The sequence below is a fragment of the Colius striatus genome, chromosome 3, assembly GCF_028858725.1.
Source record: "Colius striatus isolate bColStr4 chromosome 3, bColStr4.1.hap1, whole genome shotgun sequence".
Lineage (NCBI taxonomy): Eukaryota > Metazoa > Chordata > Aves > Coliiformes > Coliidae > Colius > Colius striatus.
Genome location: NC_084761.1, coordinates 86,756,374 through 86,770,726, shown reverse-complemented (window position 1 = coordinate 86,770,726; position 14,353 = coordinate 86,756,374). Strand labels below are relative to the sequence as shown.

The 14,353-nt window shown below is 36.9% G+C and overlaps 1 protein-coding gene across 15 annotated transcripts in view; it reads left to right on the top strand.

Moving 5' to 3' along the window:
- Nucleotides 1–14,353, top strand: part of LOC104555463 (janus kinase and microtubule-interacting protein 2) — a 211,451-nt gene that overhangs the window by 116,427 nt on the left and 80,671 nt on the right. For 12 of the 15 annotated variants that reach the window (XM_061992934.1, XM_061992935.1, XM_061992932.1 and 9 more), the window contains 5 exons: nt 932–985; nt 1,959–2,024; nt 5,785–5,853; nt 9,025–9,102; nt 10,629–10,832. In XM_061992934.1, coding sequence (XP_061848918.1) covers nt 932–985; nt 1,959–2,024; nt 5,785–5,853; nt 9,025–9,102; nt 10,629–10,832 — 471 coding nt within the window. The remainder of the gene's footprint in view (nt 1–931; nt 986–1,958; nt 2,025–5,784; nt 5,854–9,024; nt 9,103–10,628; nt 10,833–14,353) is intronic. The other 3 variants (XM_061992945.1, XM_061992940.1, XM_061992943.1) reach the window with 2 other exon arrangements.

Below are 14,353 nucleotides of genomic sequence, written 5' to 3'. Positions count from 1 at the left end.
GTGAGCCATGACACAACCCTGTGAAATCTTGTCCTCTTCTAAGAAGTGTTGAATGTAAGTAGAAATCGAGAGTGCCAGTGTTTGATGAGGCTGTCTTGCTTTATGCATGTGGGTTAAGCATTTTGGACTAATGTGAACTGGTCTTTGCCCATGCTGTCAAGGCTTCCTGCCTTCAAACAGAATGGCTACACACAAGTTCTCAGTGGGAAAGATCCCTGGTCTGTGTTAGCTTGTGGACTATGCTTGGGATAGTTCAGGAGAATGTGATTAACTGTAAAATACAGACATTATGTGAATTTGTTCCATTTTTTAATGTCAGAGGAGTATTTCGGTGACTGGGCCTCAATAGGAATGGTTTATTCACTGCTTTTTGCAGACCTAGGGGCTGACAGGCAGAGAAACATGGCTTTCTAGATTGTGAGCTGATATTTGGAGCAGTATGTTCAAGCCCACTATGCATGCTCTCTTGTGCCATCAAAAGGCTCTGTAATAAAGAAAATAAAACCCAAATGACCCAACAGACCTTTTTAACAATTAGTTTCTTCATGCTATCTCTCATTCTAACTTCTGTAACTTGATGTGCATGATGCTTCACTCCACACAAGAAAAACACCTTGTCCTTTAAGCCTGTTTTTTGGTTTTGATCTTTCATCTGCATACATCAGTAGAATGGTAAATGTGAATGGTAAAGGAACATCCTGCCTTCATACACAGGCATCCAGATTTCTCATTGTAATCAAGAGTGACATTTGGATTTATCTCTGAAAGTATCAAATAACACTTCCGTAATTGTGATGCAAAGCTAACATTTCACTTATTAACATTTCAAATCGTTTTGCATGTAGAAGCGAACAACTGGTACATAAAACATAGCCTGTAAAAACTATTTCTTGCTTCCTTTATAAAAAAATATGTTGAACATCTTTTTCAGGATGTGAATATATCTGAACTTATGAAGAAGCTAGATATTCTTGGAGATAATGGGGTAACAACTTATTTTGTTTTAAATATACCTCTAGTTTTCTGGGTATTTTAAAGTAGATGTTTTTTTTTCCCACAGCAGAAAATAACATTCAAGAAAATGCACAAGGTGATTTTTATGTGCCTATGTTTGTAGGAACAATGTGATTGGCTTGACAATACTTTTACAAACTTACAGGAAAATCTTCCAGCTGAACTGATGCTAGTGAAAAGTGTATTTTCTCAAGACAGGATTTGATCATGGCTGAATGACACAGGAAAAAAAGCACTGTAGTAGGCAGAGGAAAAAGATGTAAAACAGGCAGAGCAAGGAAAATAAGGAAGTCAAAGTGAGACCAAATTATTCCTGAATTTTTACTCTCAATTGTAGCACCCACTACTGTGAAGGATGCCTCTGCCAGGAATGGATTTTCTGTGAGAAAGGGGAAGGATAACTGGTTCCCTTTATTCCTCTTTACAGTATTAAGTCTTAGTCATGCACTTGGGATGCAAGCATCTATGGAACTTTTAACAGTTTGAAGTCTTTACTAGTTTTAAGCTCTGGATTTACTTTTTATGTTGGAAGTTCTGTGAAGGTTTTTATAGCACTTGCTCTTCTTGTTTTTGTTAATGGGAAGTCTAGCTCTAAAGTGCATGAGGGGGGACATTCACTTGCTGCAGAGCTATGGTCCAGTGAATACACATTTTTTTTCTGCCTAAAAGATGTGTTTTTCAAAATCCCTGGCAGAAACCACTTAATGTTCATTGATCAATGAACTATTGCAAAAATATTGTGGGAGTGCTGCACTGAAATAGAGTGGAGACCAAATACCCTTGAATTAGCTTTTAATACTTTCAAACATGGGATCCTTTCTAGTCATGTTTATAAAATACTAAATATTAATCTGATTTATTCTTTAAAGTATAGGGAACATTTATCACTTATGTTAAAGGATGGATTTCCAATTCAATTTAAAGTGCATCTTTTTGTATTTTAGAATTTGAGAAATGAAGAACAGGTTGCCATAATCCAAGCTGGGACTGTGCTTTCCCTCTGTGAAAAGGTAGAATTCAGTAAAGTTTTGGGGTTTTTTTTTGCATGAAGACTGACCATGTCTTTGAACATGTCACATAACTTTGCCAGGGAAGCATGGCTTTTCTGTTCAGGTGGTCTGGATTGGAGCATGTGTTCATCCTTACATGACTGTTGTGATTGGGATGTATTGAGGTAAAATCAAGCTTAAAAAAGAAATAAAATTTAAAAAGAAAAGCATGTTTTGGAGATACTCCCGTAGAATAGAGTACTAGAAAGCCACTTAACAAGCCCTATTTCTTAGAAGTGCCAGCGTCCTCAGTGCTCTGGGAACAAGGTGTTGGGAAGCCCTCTGTAAATCAGACCACCATGGTCCATTTAGGGCTCATTTCTATGTATGACTGAAAAAGCTCTGAGTACTCTGTGGTCCTTTCTTCTGTAAATTAGTGTAAATTAGATAGCATGAATGAGTTTGTACAAGTAGTTTGAGCAACATGGTGTAGTGAAAGCTGTCCCTGCCCATGACACAGGAGTGGAACTGAGTGATCTCCAATGTACCTTCCATCCCAAACCTTTCTATAAGACAGATAATCAGAGAGGTCACTCAGTTCTGCATGACCGTTTCTTTACTTCTCCAATTACAGAGGAAATATAACCTGTATGTGAGTAAAGATGACATTTAGAACTAAGAAAGACTTACATTTTATCTGAAGAAGCTCTGTTCATCTTTTACATAGGTTTCTATTAAATCTTTCCTAGATGCATTTTTGAGATTCAGAATTGGAATTTTAAAATTACTTGAGCATTTTGTAATAATTGAATTAATTGATATAATTTTTATAATCTACTTATCTAAACATCTTAATGTAGATAATCTAAATTAGGTGATTTAATAGTCATTGATTTAAGTGAGTAATTGCTATAAGCAAAATAAAAAAGAGAAAAAGTGCAAAAATCCCAAAGCTTTTCATTGCATTATATCATTAAAAACAGGGAGTGGTTATCATAGCCCTTTACATTTGTTAAGGAAAGTGGAAGACATCTGCTATATAAGGCTAAGATAGGGAGAAAAACTGGCCAGACTTTAGAAACTGAATTGTGTTATTATTTCTCAGGTGAGTTAGTGCTTGTGCAAAAAGTGCCACTGGAATAAGACAACTTATTTAATTTGTGTCAAAGTGGTGAGGAATAAAACATACACTTTGTAATCTATAGATTATTTCTGTTAGTAATGGATCACAGTAATAAGGGATTGGAGGCTTGATCAACTGAAATAATTTTTGAAATGAATAGACTTATTTACATATTTAGGCTGAAGTTGACCTATAATTTAATTTCAGGGGTTTTTTTTTTCTTTTTTTGGCAAAACTTCCAAGTTTACCTTAATGGATTTTTGTGTGTGTGTGTGTGACTTTACCAGATAATCTGGTTATTACAGAAATTGAATACTTCATCAAAAGGAGAGAGATTTTAGTTTTATCTTCTATAGTTAAATAGACTGTATTTAAATAATGAGATTAAGATGCTTCATGTTATCTATGGATTGTACACATTTTATGTGCCTCACAGTAATCTAGCAAGTGCAAGCTGATAGCAAATTGAATCAAGAAGGTAGTCTGAGAATCAGGAAACCTCTTCCTCTTTTTCATGATACTGGCTAATCAAGTGGCCCTGATTTTCTCGGTAATGAAGGCACTATCTGTGTCCTAAATTTACTAAGACAAAGAATAGCAGGAAATAGTCTTAGACTGTCCTTAAGAAAACAAACACAATACCACATTTCACAATACAGTTTCAGAGCACAGACAAAATCTGGCAAAATATGATAAGTAAGACTGGATGATTGTTTTAACATAAGTTCTGTTGGGTACATGTAGTGAATTTTGGTTAAAGGAAATGTAAAGTAACTACTGCCTTCTCCAGTGTAGTGTAACCATCTCAGATGTCCCTCCAAATAAAGGCCAGAGAGCTTCCCACATGCATTCCCATAGTTTCTTAATTGTAAGAAACTACCATGTATAATTGTCTTGTAGTAGGATCTTATGGTAGAGAAGTGGTACTGCAGACATAGATATGCTAGTTATATTTACATGTACTAATTAATCACACTGATTGCTTATTGAGATCAAGTCTATTGTGCTCAGTCACAAGAATTTATGTTTTGGAAATTAGGCTAACGGGCAAAAGAGGTTTCTGGTTCTTCAGGCACAATTGCAGAAGCTTATTTTGCATACTACAAATGATTACAACTATTAATACATGATTATTTCTTCTGTGCCTCTTTGTTCCATAAAGGCATACAGGCATTGGAAGATCAACAATTAGTTTTGCATGTCATTCTTACCTTCAAAAAACCAGACCTCTGATTTTTTCCAATAACCTTTCATTTGCAAATATTGGGGATATCCGTGAGAGATGCTGAGGATTTCCCATTTCTGAATTCAGGATGCTCACTGTCTTGTTGAATCCTTTATCACTTTTCTTAGGAATGTCTTCAGTCTGTCACCTTCTAAATGAAGAAAACAAAGATGTTGAAAGTAGAATCACTGAGGAATACAGTATTCCTGCCCTCTTTTATCCAACTTTTTACAAAGCTAAACTTACTGAGTAGATAAAATAAGTTTCAATTTTTATCCATCAGTCTCTTAAATACTGGAAGATCCTTTTGGATTTTTTTTTAACTAATTAATATTTTTCTTATTTATAAACTTATCTTTGTAGATATCCTATCTAAATTTTTGGGGGGAAAATGGATATGTAATTAATTCCTTTGAGTCTGAGTCCCAGTTAATTCACCAAAACCCTAAATTTAAAAAGTTGATCTGTAATGCTTACCAAAGAATTAAAGTAAGAGTAATCTAGTGTTAGCAAGCAAAATATTTGAGGAAAGTGGCAATTATCAGTGGCAAAGCTACAGTTGGTCTTGATAGAGCTAGTGCTACAAAAAGAGGCAGTAGTCCAAACTATACTCTCTGTAAGCTTATCATTGATCCTTATTGTAGACTAATAAGGAAATTCAATGAAACAATTCAGAACTAAGAATTCCTGTCCATTCCAATAAATTGAAATGCTGAATATAAGTATAATCCTGGTGACAGTAATTAAGCAAGAATCTTCTGTGCATGCATATAGCTATTACAGTATGTAATTCGACCTTTGGAATGCAATGACCATTCTTCAGCATTACAATTCATTTGCTTTTCACCAGAATGGTAGCAGATCCATGGTAGCAACTGTGTGAACTTCCATCTGTCTGTCTGTTTTATTGCGTCCTCTACATTGTGGATATTTTAGAAGTGAGTGTCTTCCGACAAAGGGCACAGCAAACTGCGGGATAAAGGATCAAGTTTGCCACCTTGTCTTTTGTTTAAATTGCCATCTGGAAAAATGTGTGATTGCTACCCTCAAGTCACAGGATGGTTTTCCAAATTAAACCAACAAGCATTGAGTACATCAAACTGGAAATAATCAGATTGATTTTGCATTCTTGACCTGAGTCTGTTTTGTCTCCTGAACTTTACAGAGAGGAAAGCTTCAATGTATTATAGGAAAACAACCTCCATGTGTTTGAAACTCTTTAGTATGTTTCTACAGTTCTTCATTATGCCTATGTTTTAACAACCTGTTTGTTCATGCCTAACTTCAAAGTGAATAGATAGTAAGAAGTAACTATGTCTGGGAATGTTGGCAACAAACTTGCAAAACATTTGGAGCAAATTTTTCAAAAGCTCTGGTTTTTTTAATGTTTCATTTTTTTTTTCCTCCTTACACTGCTATCTATGTTCATGTAGTGGTTAAAACAAATAGAGGGGACAGAAGCTGCACTGACACAGAAGATGTTAGACCTGGAGAATGAAAAGGTAAGTAACAACAGTGAAAAATATAATTTATTTAGCGAAAACTTTCTTCAAGGGAACATATATAAACTTCACCACGGATTGATTTGTCTGCTTAACGGAGATTGCTTCACAGTAAAATAAGCAAGTGGTTTCCAGAACAATTTATTCCTTGTATTCTTTGGTGTGGGAGGGAACTGTCAAATCTATATAGAACTAAAGTAGCAAACTATATACAAAGTAGGACACAAAGGTGTAACACTGTGAAAGCATATTAACACTGTGAAATTGTCTTTGTTCTTTTTCTGTGTATTAATTTATCTGGCAACAGCATAATCTTTATAATCTTGGTATTATGTTAGCACAATTGTCAGGGATATTCCTTTGCTTGCTGGCATTCAGCTTCTGGACAAGTTGTAAAGACCTCTTACTCCAGATGACCTTTCTTGCCCTAGTTCATGCTTAAAGACAGAATATTTTCTCAAAAGCAGTTCTGCTTTGCATAACAAACTCATACATACCGGCTTATAACATACCAACCTGATTTTTCCATATGTTGAAGAAAGAGTTTTAGAATGAGTGTTTTATTGGTTTGTCATGCATCCCGTGCTTCTCATCTTCAAATGGCTTTACATTTACTAATTGATCCTTGCTACATCTTTTCCAGTTAGATAAATAATCAATATTATATTCATCTTAAAGAATGGGAAGCTGAGATAGAGATGTTAAGTGATTTGTCCAGGGCCACTGAAGAAGTGTATATCTGGGCCACAATCAAAACCAGAAGTGCTCAGTGTTTAAGTGTAACCTGTCATACTGGTTGTACTTTAACATAGGTATCCTTTCCACATTTTGTATTTCTTTAACTAGTTATGGAAAAATGTGACGTTTATGGAGAGGGAAAGTGCCCACAAATATTATTTTGTTTTATAAAGGGAATTGGAAAACTATTGTTTATCTTGGTTTATTGTCTTCTCATTTGTTATCTGTGATGTTTTCAAGTCTTGCTCTGAATAGCCCTGTATCTACTTTTTTAGCACAGCAATCTGAGAGTCTGCATTGCCAATGACTGACTCAGTTGTGAAATGAGTTTAGAAATAATATTGTAGCATGACACTTTCAGAAGGACTGAGCACTAGTTTAGTTGGAGCTATTATTATTTCCTTCCCTCTTGCTTTTTGTGGACAGCTTTTACAATAGCTTTTGGTGAAGCTGCAGTGCTATGCTGGGATCTGTTGGTAGCTCTGACTCTCTTTCTAGTTTTGGACCAATCAGTCTACTTCTCTGGTGTTGGACACTTGTAAGCACATTAGGGCTAGGCCTGTGCTTTACTGTGTGCTACCCAGTACATGATGGTAGCATGTCTTGTACAACAGTCATGTACCTGTTGCTATAATCCATGTAACAACTCAACCCAGGTAGTCAAAGTGGGATTCAGTTGCATAAATATGGTGACTAATGCCATATTACTTTCTTCTGAGTTATGGAGATGTCCTACAAAGGGCTGAGAAATGTGTCTGATAGGACCTGTTGGAGACCCCTGCTCTTCTGGACCAGCAACTGAAGTAGCATATGCTAAAATGACTATAATAGCAATAGATACCCTTCTGTGGGTAACTGAATCCCAAGATCAAAACCTGACTTAAACTTTAGTTCTACTTTCAATATCAATTCAGAGGTAATGAAAAGAACTCAAAGTCTACAAAAAAAACCCCCACCCCAATCCTGAATAATAAATATCATAGTTCTTATACAGAGAACAAATAGCAACTTATTCCTTTGAGTCCTCTAATATCAATCTTGCATGTTGCTACAGTCAATAATTATTAGTTATTCTTAACAAGTGAGAGGTCATCTGTAGGCATTTTATACTCTAAGCCCCTGCCAGACATTAATTTCCTGATCAGGATGGATTTCTTTTAAAGCAGATGTTAGGATGGAGAATTCATCATCATGGTTCATGCTTAGGCAAAGTCTATGCCAGTGCTACACTGACAGCTGACAAACTGTTGAAAATCTATATATATGTCTGAAATTAAAATGTTACCAAATAAGTGAATTTGGGACAATCCCATATCCAATAAAATGAACCAGATTGGCAACACTAGATTTCTTTATACTGTTAATAAAAGCTACAATTAATCATCTTAAAAACCCTATGTATTTAATCTGACTTTTTCCCACACGTGTTGAGAAAATGCAAGAGCTTGTTGAATACAAAAAAAAAAGGTAAATATTCCATTAAATCAGAGGGCTTCTCAGATTTCTGGCCTACTACTGATTTTTTTTTGAGAGTGGAAACTTGTCTCAAAAGAAAAGCTAATAAAATCAACTATTTTATGTTCTACATTTATGTCATACAAAACACTCTAAAGGCATGCAAGAGTACTGTCACTACTCAGTTCTCCCTTGACTATTCAAACAATCATTCAAATGTTCGAACTTTCTTGCATCATCATGCTTTTTAAAGTTTCACTGAAATCCCAGTTTCTGGTTTTATATATATATATATAACTGAAAATTGAGTTTGATTTTTGAAAACAAAAGCAAAGAACCCCTGTAAATCCTAGGCATCTTGAAAACTTCTTCAGCTAGTCACTTAACCTCTCTGTGCATCCTTAATGCATTTCAAATTGGCTTCCTTCCTTTACAAGTTGAGGACAGAGTTCTCACTTCTGCTTCAGTAATGCATCAGGGAGTGCTGCTGCAGAACCCAGCTGCAGTCTTGCATGTTCTAGTTTCTTCCCTAGAAGAGCAGGCTAGACAACCTACATTAGAGTTTACTCTATGATTTCCTTAAGGATATGCGTTGGATGTTTCCAGAAAAGCCATGAAATGCCCTCACTTGTGTTTCTCTTCCCTCTCTTGGCCTGAAAATTATGGCTAGTGGACCCCAAGCATGTACCTTCCCATTAACCTTTCAGCTGTTGTGTGCACTTCTGTCAGGACAAGGCAGGTTTGTATACTGGTGTAGAGGTTAATGCTTTCTAGGTACAACTTGTTAATACGATGCGTTTATTTTAAGTGCTAATACCGTAAATTTGATATTCCAAATATCCTGAAGATTAATGTGATCATTGACTATAGATTTTCTTTAGCTTTCAAGTGGAAAACTCATGTAAAAATGATGACATTTATGATTCTTCGTGAATTAGAATAAAGAACAAACACTCCTTTGTTTTTATTATTGCTCAGGACCTGTTCAGTAAACAGAAGGGTTATTTAGAAGAAGAGCTGGACTACAGGAAACAAGCTCTGGACCAGGCATACATGGTAGGAAAAGAATGATCATCAAATTTTCATGTTGAACAGTTTTGATAAAATACAGGTGTTTGCTTTTTTCTTCTAATTATAAACAGAGTTCTTTTAAAACAGATTTCTTTTTGTGACATATAAAGAAATAAAATATTACTTAAATGGAGACTTACTAAGTGAATTACAGTATTTAAAAGTGTAATGTTTTTGCACTGCGTTTTTTGTTCTAAACTATGTGAAGATTTGTTAGTACATCTGGAATGGGAAGAGCTGATTTATGTGTGTACAAAACCATGACTAGTAATATACGCTAGAAATTACTTTTCCAATATTGCTTTTTCTTAAACATTTTCAAATATCCCTACTGCTAACATATCCTAAGTTGGGAATGGCTGTTCTTCCTATGCAGTCCTAGCCAACCTTACCTTTCCTAGTTCTCTAAAGTGATGCTGCAACCTTGCCTTCTCTCAGGCTAAGCAACAATTAGGATTTGTCTAGGAACTGGTAAAACTGCACACCCAACTTTGGTAATAGTGAGACTTCAGGGAATCAAAACACAATGGTCTAAAGAATTATTTATACACTGTGAATATTTCTCATGGGGAAAGTGTTTTCAGAGAAGAGACAAGATGTAGTGCTCAGAGCAGATAACAGAGCTAAAAGCAAGTAGGTTCTATTTCTAGCACTGTGACCTTAGGCAAGCCATTTAACCTCTCTGTGCAGCTGTTTATGCATCACTAATATGGATAGAATTACCTACCTCACAAAGGTGTTGTGAGGGCTAAAGGGATGTGTCAGATGCTCTTGATGCAAATATTGTCAGTCCGGATGCTGTTTTTTAATAGGATCATACTAACCTCAGTAATCAGGCAAACTGCCATGACTCCTTTCATTCTTTACACTTGGGAGTATAGTTCTCCATATGAGTGTAAAGTTCAGCTGTGCTCTCTGTGTTGCAAAGTACTGCAGTTTTGGTCAGTGCATGATAATCTGGTTAGGAGTATGGTAAAGGGTAAGAGACTGATGAGGGATTAGCATATGCCAGTACACAAGTGTTCCTTTCCATTGCTTATAGCAACTTGGAACTAAGGCAGTGATGTAGACTTTGAGCAATAGATGGCAGGAGAGTAGGGCCAGAGAAGGCAGATGGTAAGATTTCTGTTGTTCACAGCTCTTCCTGTGGACTTTTTATTGTATAGGAACTTGTTAGTTTTCATTAATATTGTAATGTTCAACATCAGAGGTTGGGATTTTGCTGCATGTTGAGCACAGACCTATCACATGAATCTTTCTTAAATAAAAGTCAATCATTTACTGGAATGGGAAGCATTGCCTGAGTGTAAATTAGTGCCAGGAGGCTACGTGCACTCTGTGTGGAATGCTCCTCACTGCTCACAACTGCTGCTTTCTGTCTATCTGTCTGTGTGTGTCCTTCCCTCCCGCCTAAGGCTTTGCTTGCTAGCCTTCTCCTCTAGCTGTTGGTGGGTTGTTTGCTTGCTGGATTCAAATGGCAGCCTGTCTGTATGTGATTTGGGTTGCATTAGAAAATCCAGGAGCTGGAAGCCACGCTGTATAATGCGCTGCAGCAGGATCCAGGAAGGTGGGCAAGTGAGTCACTGACGGAAGCTCAGAGGGAGGATTTGCGAGCTGCAGTGGAGAAGGTGCGGCGGCAGATCCTGAGGCAGAGCCGTGAGTTTGACAGCCAGATCTTGCACGAGCGAATGGAGCTGCTGCAGCAGGCACAGCAGGTAAACCTGGTTCTCTCTCTTGCTGGTGTTGCTGCCACTGCCCATACAACAACATCACTTCACCATCACCTTGTTGAGTTACACTTGGTCTAATTTTTGTATTGCTCCTGGGACAATGAATCAGTCAGTGTTAGAACTCGGTTGTGCTGGGCATGGAACATACACAAAATGAGTCACTGTCTCACCACAAGGTCCTGTTGCATAGTCTGCTTCATGTGTATGCAGTCACACAGTCTTCCACAGGAGTGACTCTATTGGGAGCTTGTTGCAAGTTTAAGGCCTAAACTGGAGAAAGCTTAAGAGAATAACACTCACAAATAAGAGGAAAAGCAAACATAGTAGTTATAGGAGTATTTTTTTTTAATTATTTTTCTCAGTTTTCTTTCCTTTAGCTATTTGTGAATTATTTTTTTTAAATTCATAAGAAGTCTTTAGGAGGCCATTTGCAAGCCTTCATGCCTTCATATCAGTTCAGAAAAGCCTTGTCTTTCTAAGTCACTACCTTAGGAACAAATACTGACAATATTGTTCCTACTTAGGAACAATACTGACTTGCTTGAATACTGAATTCAAGCAAGTTCCTGGCAAGTGTGGTAATTATTTACTGAAGAATCGTTTGGTAAGATTGATAGTTTTCTTGTTCAAAGTATTGAGGGAAAGAAGAGAGCTGTATGTCTCAGGGTGTTCGTTATTTCAGCATGAATAAGTGTTCCTAAGGATCTTGGTTCCTCTTTATAGTAATGTCTGGAAGATGCAGACAGATCTTGAGATCTCAGATCTTGAGAAGTGCTCTCCATTTCTTCTTGCTACTTCCTCTACAAACATGGATTCACATATTGTAAATGTCAAACTCTGCTGTGCAAATGTATTTTCAGTCTGGAGAAGATGAGACTGAGAGGGGATCTCATTAACACTCACTTGTGTTTGAAAAGTGTATGTCAAGAGGATGGGGCAACACTATTTTCTCTAGTGTCCAGTGATGGGATGAGGGGTAATGGACAAAAGCTGGAACATAAAAAATTCCACTTAAGGAAACACTTCTTTAGTGCAAGGGTGAGGGAGCCCTGGCACAGCCTGCCCAGGGAGGATGTCTCCTTCTCTGGAGGTTTTCAAAACCCACCTGAACATGTTCCTGTGTGACCTGATCTAGGTGGACCTGCTTCTCCAGGGGGTTTGAACTAGATGATCTTTAAAGATCTCCTCCAACCCCTACCATTCTATGATTCTGTTAGGTTAACAGTTGGACTTGATGGTCTTAAAGATCTTTTCCAACCTAAATGACTCTGTGTTGTTATCTCAGATGCCAGCTTTGAGGTAAGAACTGCATTTAGTTTAGTTCAAGCCTAGCTCTGTTCAGGTTGGCTTTGCAGATAAATATAGACGATAGATATTACTGTCCTGGAAGTGTTGTGTTCTACTCCTGTCATCTCAAAATGATGAGCAGTGTTAGAAGTGAGCTCTGTCTTCCTAAAAGTATCCTTTCTCTTAGTCTTTTACGATGTTCTCATGGTTTGGAACATGTAATGTTGAGATCAGGATGCTAGGAACAACTTGATATTTTTTCACTGAGTGTCAGATGAGAGCTGGAGAAAGTAGGTACCAACTGGCACTAAGTGTCAAAAAGACGGAGTAAATACATGAAATTTGGTAAATAAGAATGGAGAGAAAAGCTTTTAGCTTAAGGTTATTAGTGTAGCTGAAAATTACTGAGAGTGGGTTAGAGTGGGTTTTTTTGCCAGTCTGTTAGACAGTGCAGTTTCCTACCCAGACTGTTGATATTTTATTCAGAACACTAACATGGTGATTTTTATTTGCACAAATATTGTTTATCAATTACATTTAACAGGTATGAATGACATTGTGTGTTGACTGATGCCTCTACACCTAAGTAATATAGAGTTTCAGGTTTCTGGATCAGAGTAGATATAGTCTGGTCACTTGCTTCCATCAGGCATGTAGATTAACATTAACTACTATTGGCTAGGACCCTTTTGTGACACTTGGACTGTATTTTGTGGACATCTGATTATAGCTTCTGAGTTAGTCTTGTATAATATTGGCAAATGGGAAGGGAAAATAGGAGTAGATTTGTAGAGTGAAACAGTTCCAGAAGACTCAAAATCCAAACTATGTGAATGTCAGTGGTTTAATTTGGACTATGTTCCATTTGGTCCATTGGACTACTCACTGTCAGCGTGAGTGCACAGCTTCAGTTTGAATCCAGTTCATGTATTCACAGATTGCTCTACAAGACAAAGTTAAATGAGTATGGAAGAAAACTTCAATCCTTATCTAAACAAAAATGCTTTATAAACATAGCATCATTAGCCATGGATGTTTATGTACCTGTCTCAAGAATTGTAAACTGTGTGATTAGTTTTGTATTGAGCCCATCTCATTAGACGTGCCTATGATACAGCCCTGGAAGGGCCATGTTGAACTGAATTCTACTGCTTAATAGGGAGATAAGTATTTTAGACATCTATTTTTAATTCCCCATTCTAGACAGGAAAAACAAAGACAAAGAAGATAATTTGCCTGGTATATGGAAGATTAATGGATTGCATTTGAAATTGTTTGCCCAAATTCTTCTCCTCAGTTGTTTTATTCTTGAAGTTTGTGAGTCAATCAATACTGATAACCTAGTAGTTGTATTCAAATGTCCACAGCTTAAAAATAACCAAACAAAAAAAGCCACCCTAGCAGTGGATCAGCAATGTCACAGGACTAATTGTCATAGGATTACATTCATCTACATTAGCAGATGACACAAGCTGAAATGCTACAAAAGTGAGGGCATACCTGTTTTGGCAGATTTCTAATGTCCAGATGAAGCTGCTTTAAGTATATTACATGCTTAGATGCTACATTAAATGAATTCCTTATTTTCTTTTGATGACACTGCGGTATTAACAAACATATTATACTTTATTCTGGCAAAACTTTAGTCTAGACCTGGTCATAGATGTGCAATCTACAGTGCCTTTACAGTATGCACTGTCTTTCTTACTCTGCTGAAGTGGAGGTTAAGGAGAATGATAACACTGTGATGGACCTGCAAGATGTAATACAGAATGTCCTTATTGCACTCTCAAACTTTCCATGAAACAAAAGCAGTTTATTAAAGACTTGAAATTCTCTGACACTCTGGAAGTTTCTTCACTTCCAGGGGGCCTCTTCCTTTATTTCCATTGCTTCTGGTCTGCCTGATAAAAGGGCTTCAAAAGAACAGCTCTGCTTATGCTGGGAGACTGGCTACAGTCTTCTCCTGAGTCAGGTTTTTTATGTCAGATATACAGAATGCATGTCCAAGAAGATCTCATGATGGAGAAGAAGCTGAGTTCTCTCCTTCTGCACGTAAATGATCCTTGGCCATACTGCAGGATGCAGAAGTACATGTGATGAACACTGCAGGTAGGTCTGCAGGGTTTCATTACAGAACTACTTCATGTAGGCACTTTGGGGATTCAACTTATGAGATACTGATTTTAGAGAACGAATAAAAAATCTTCTTTGGGAAT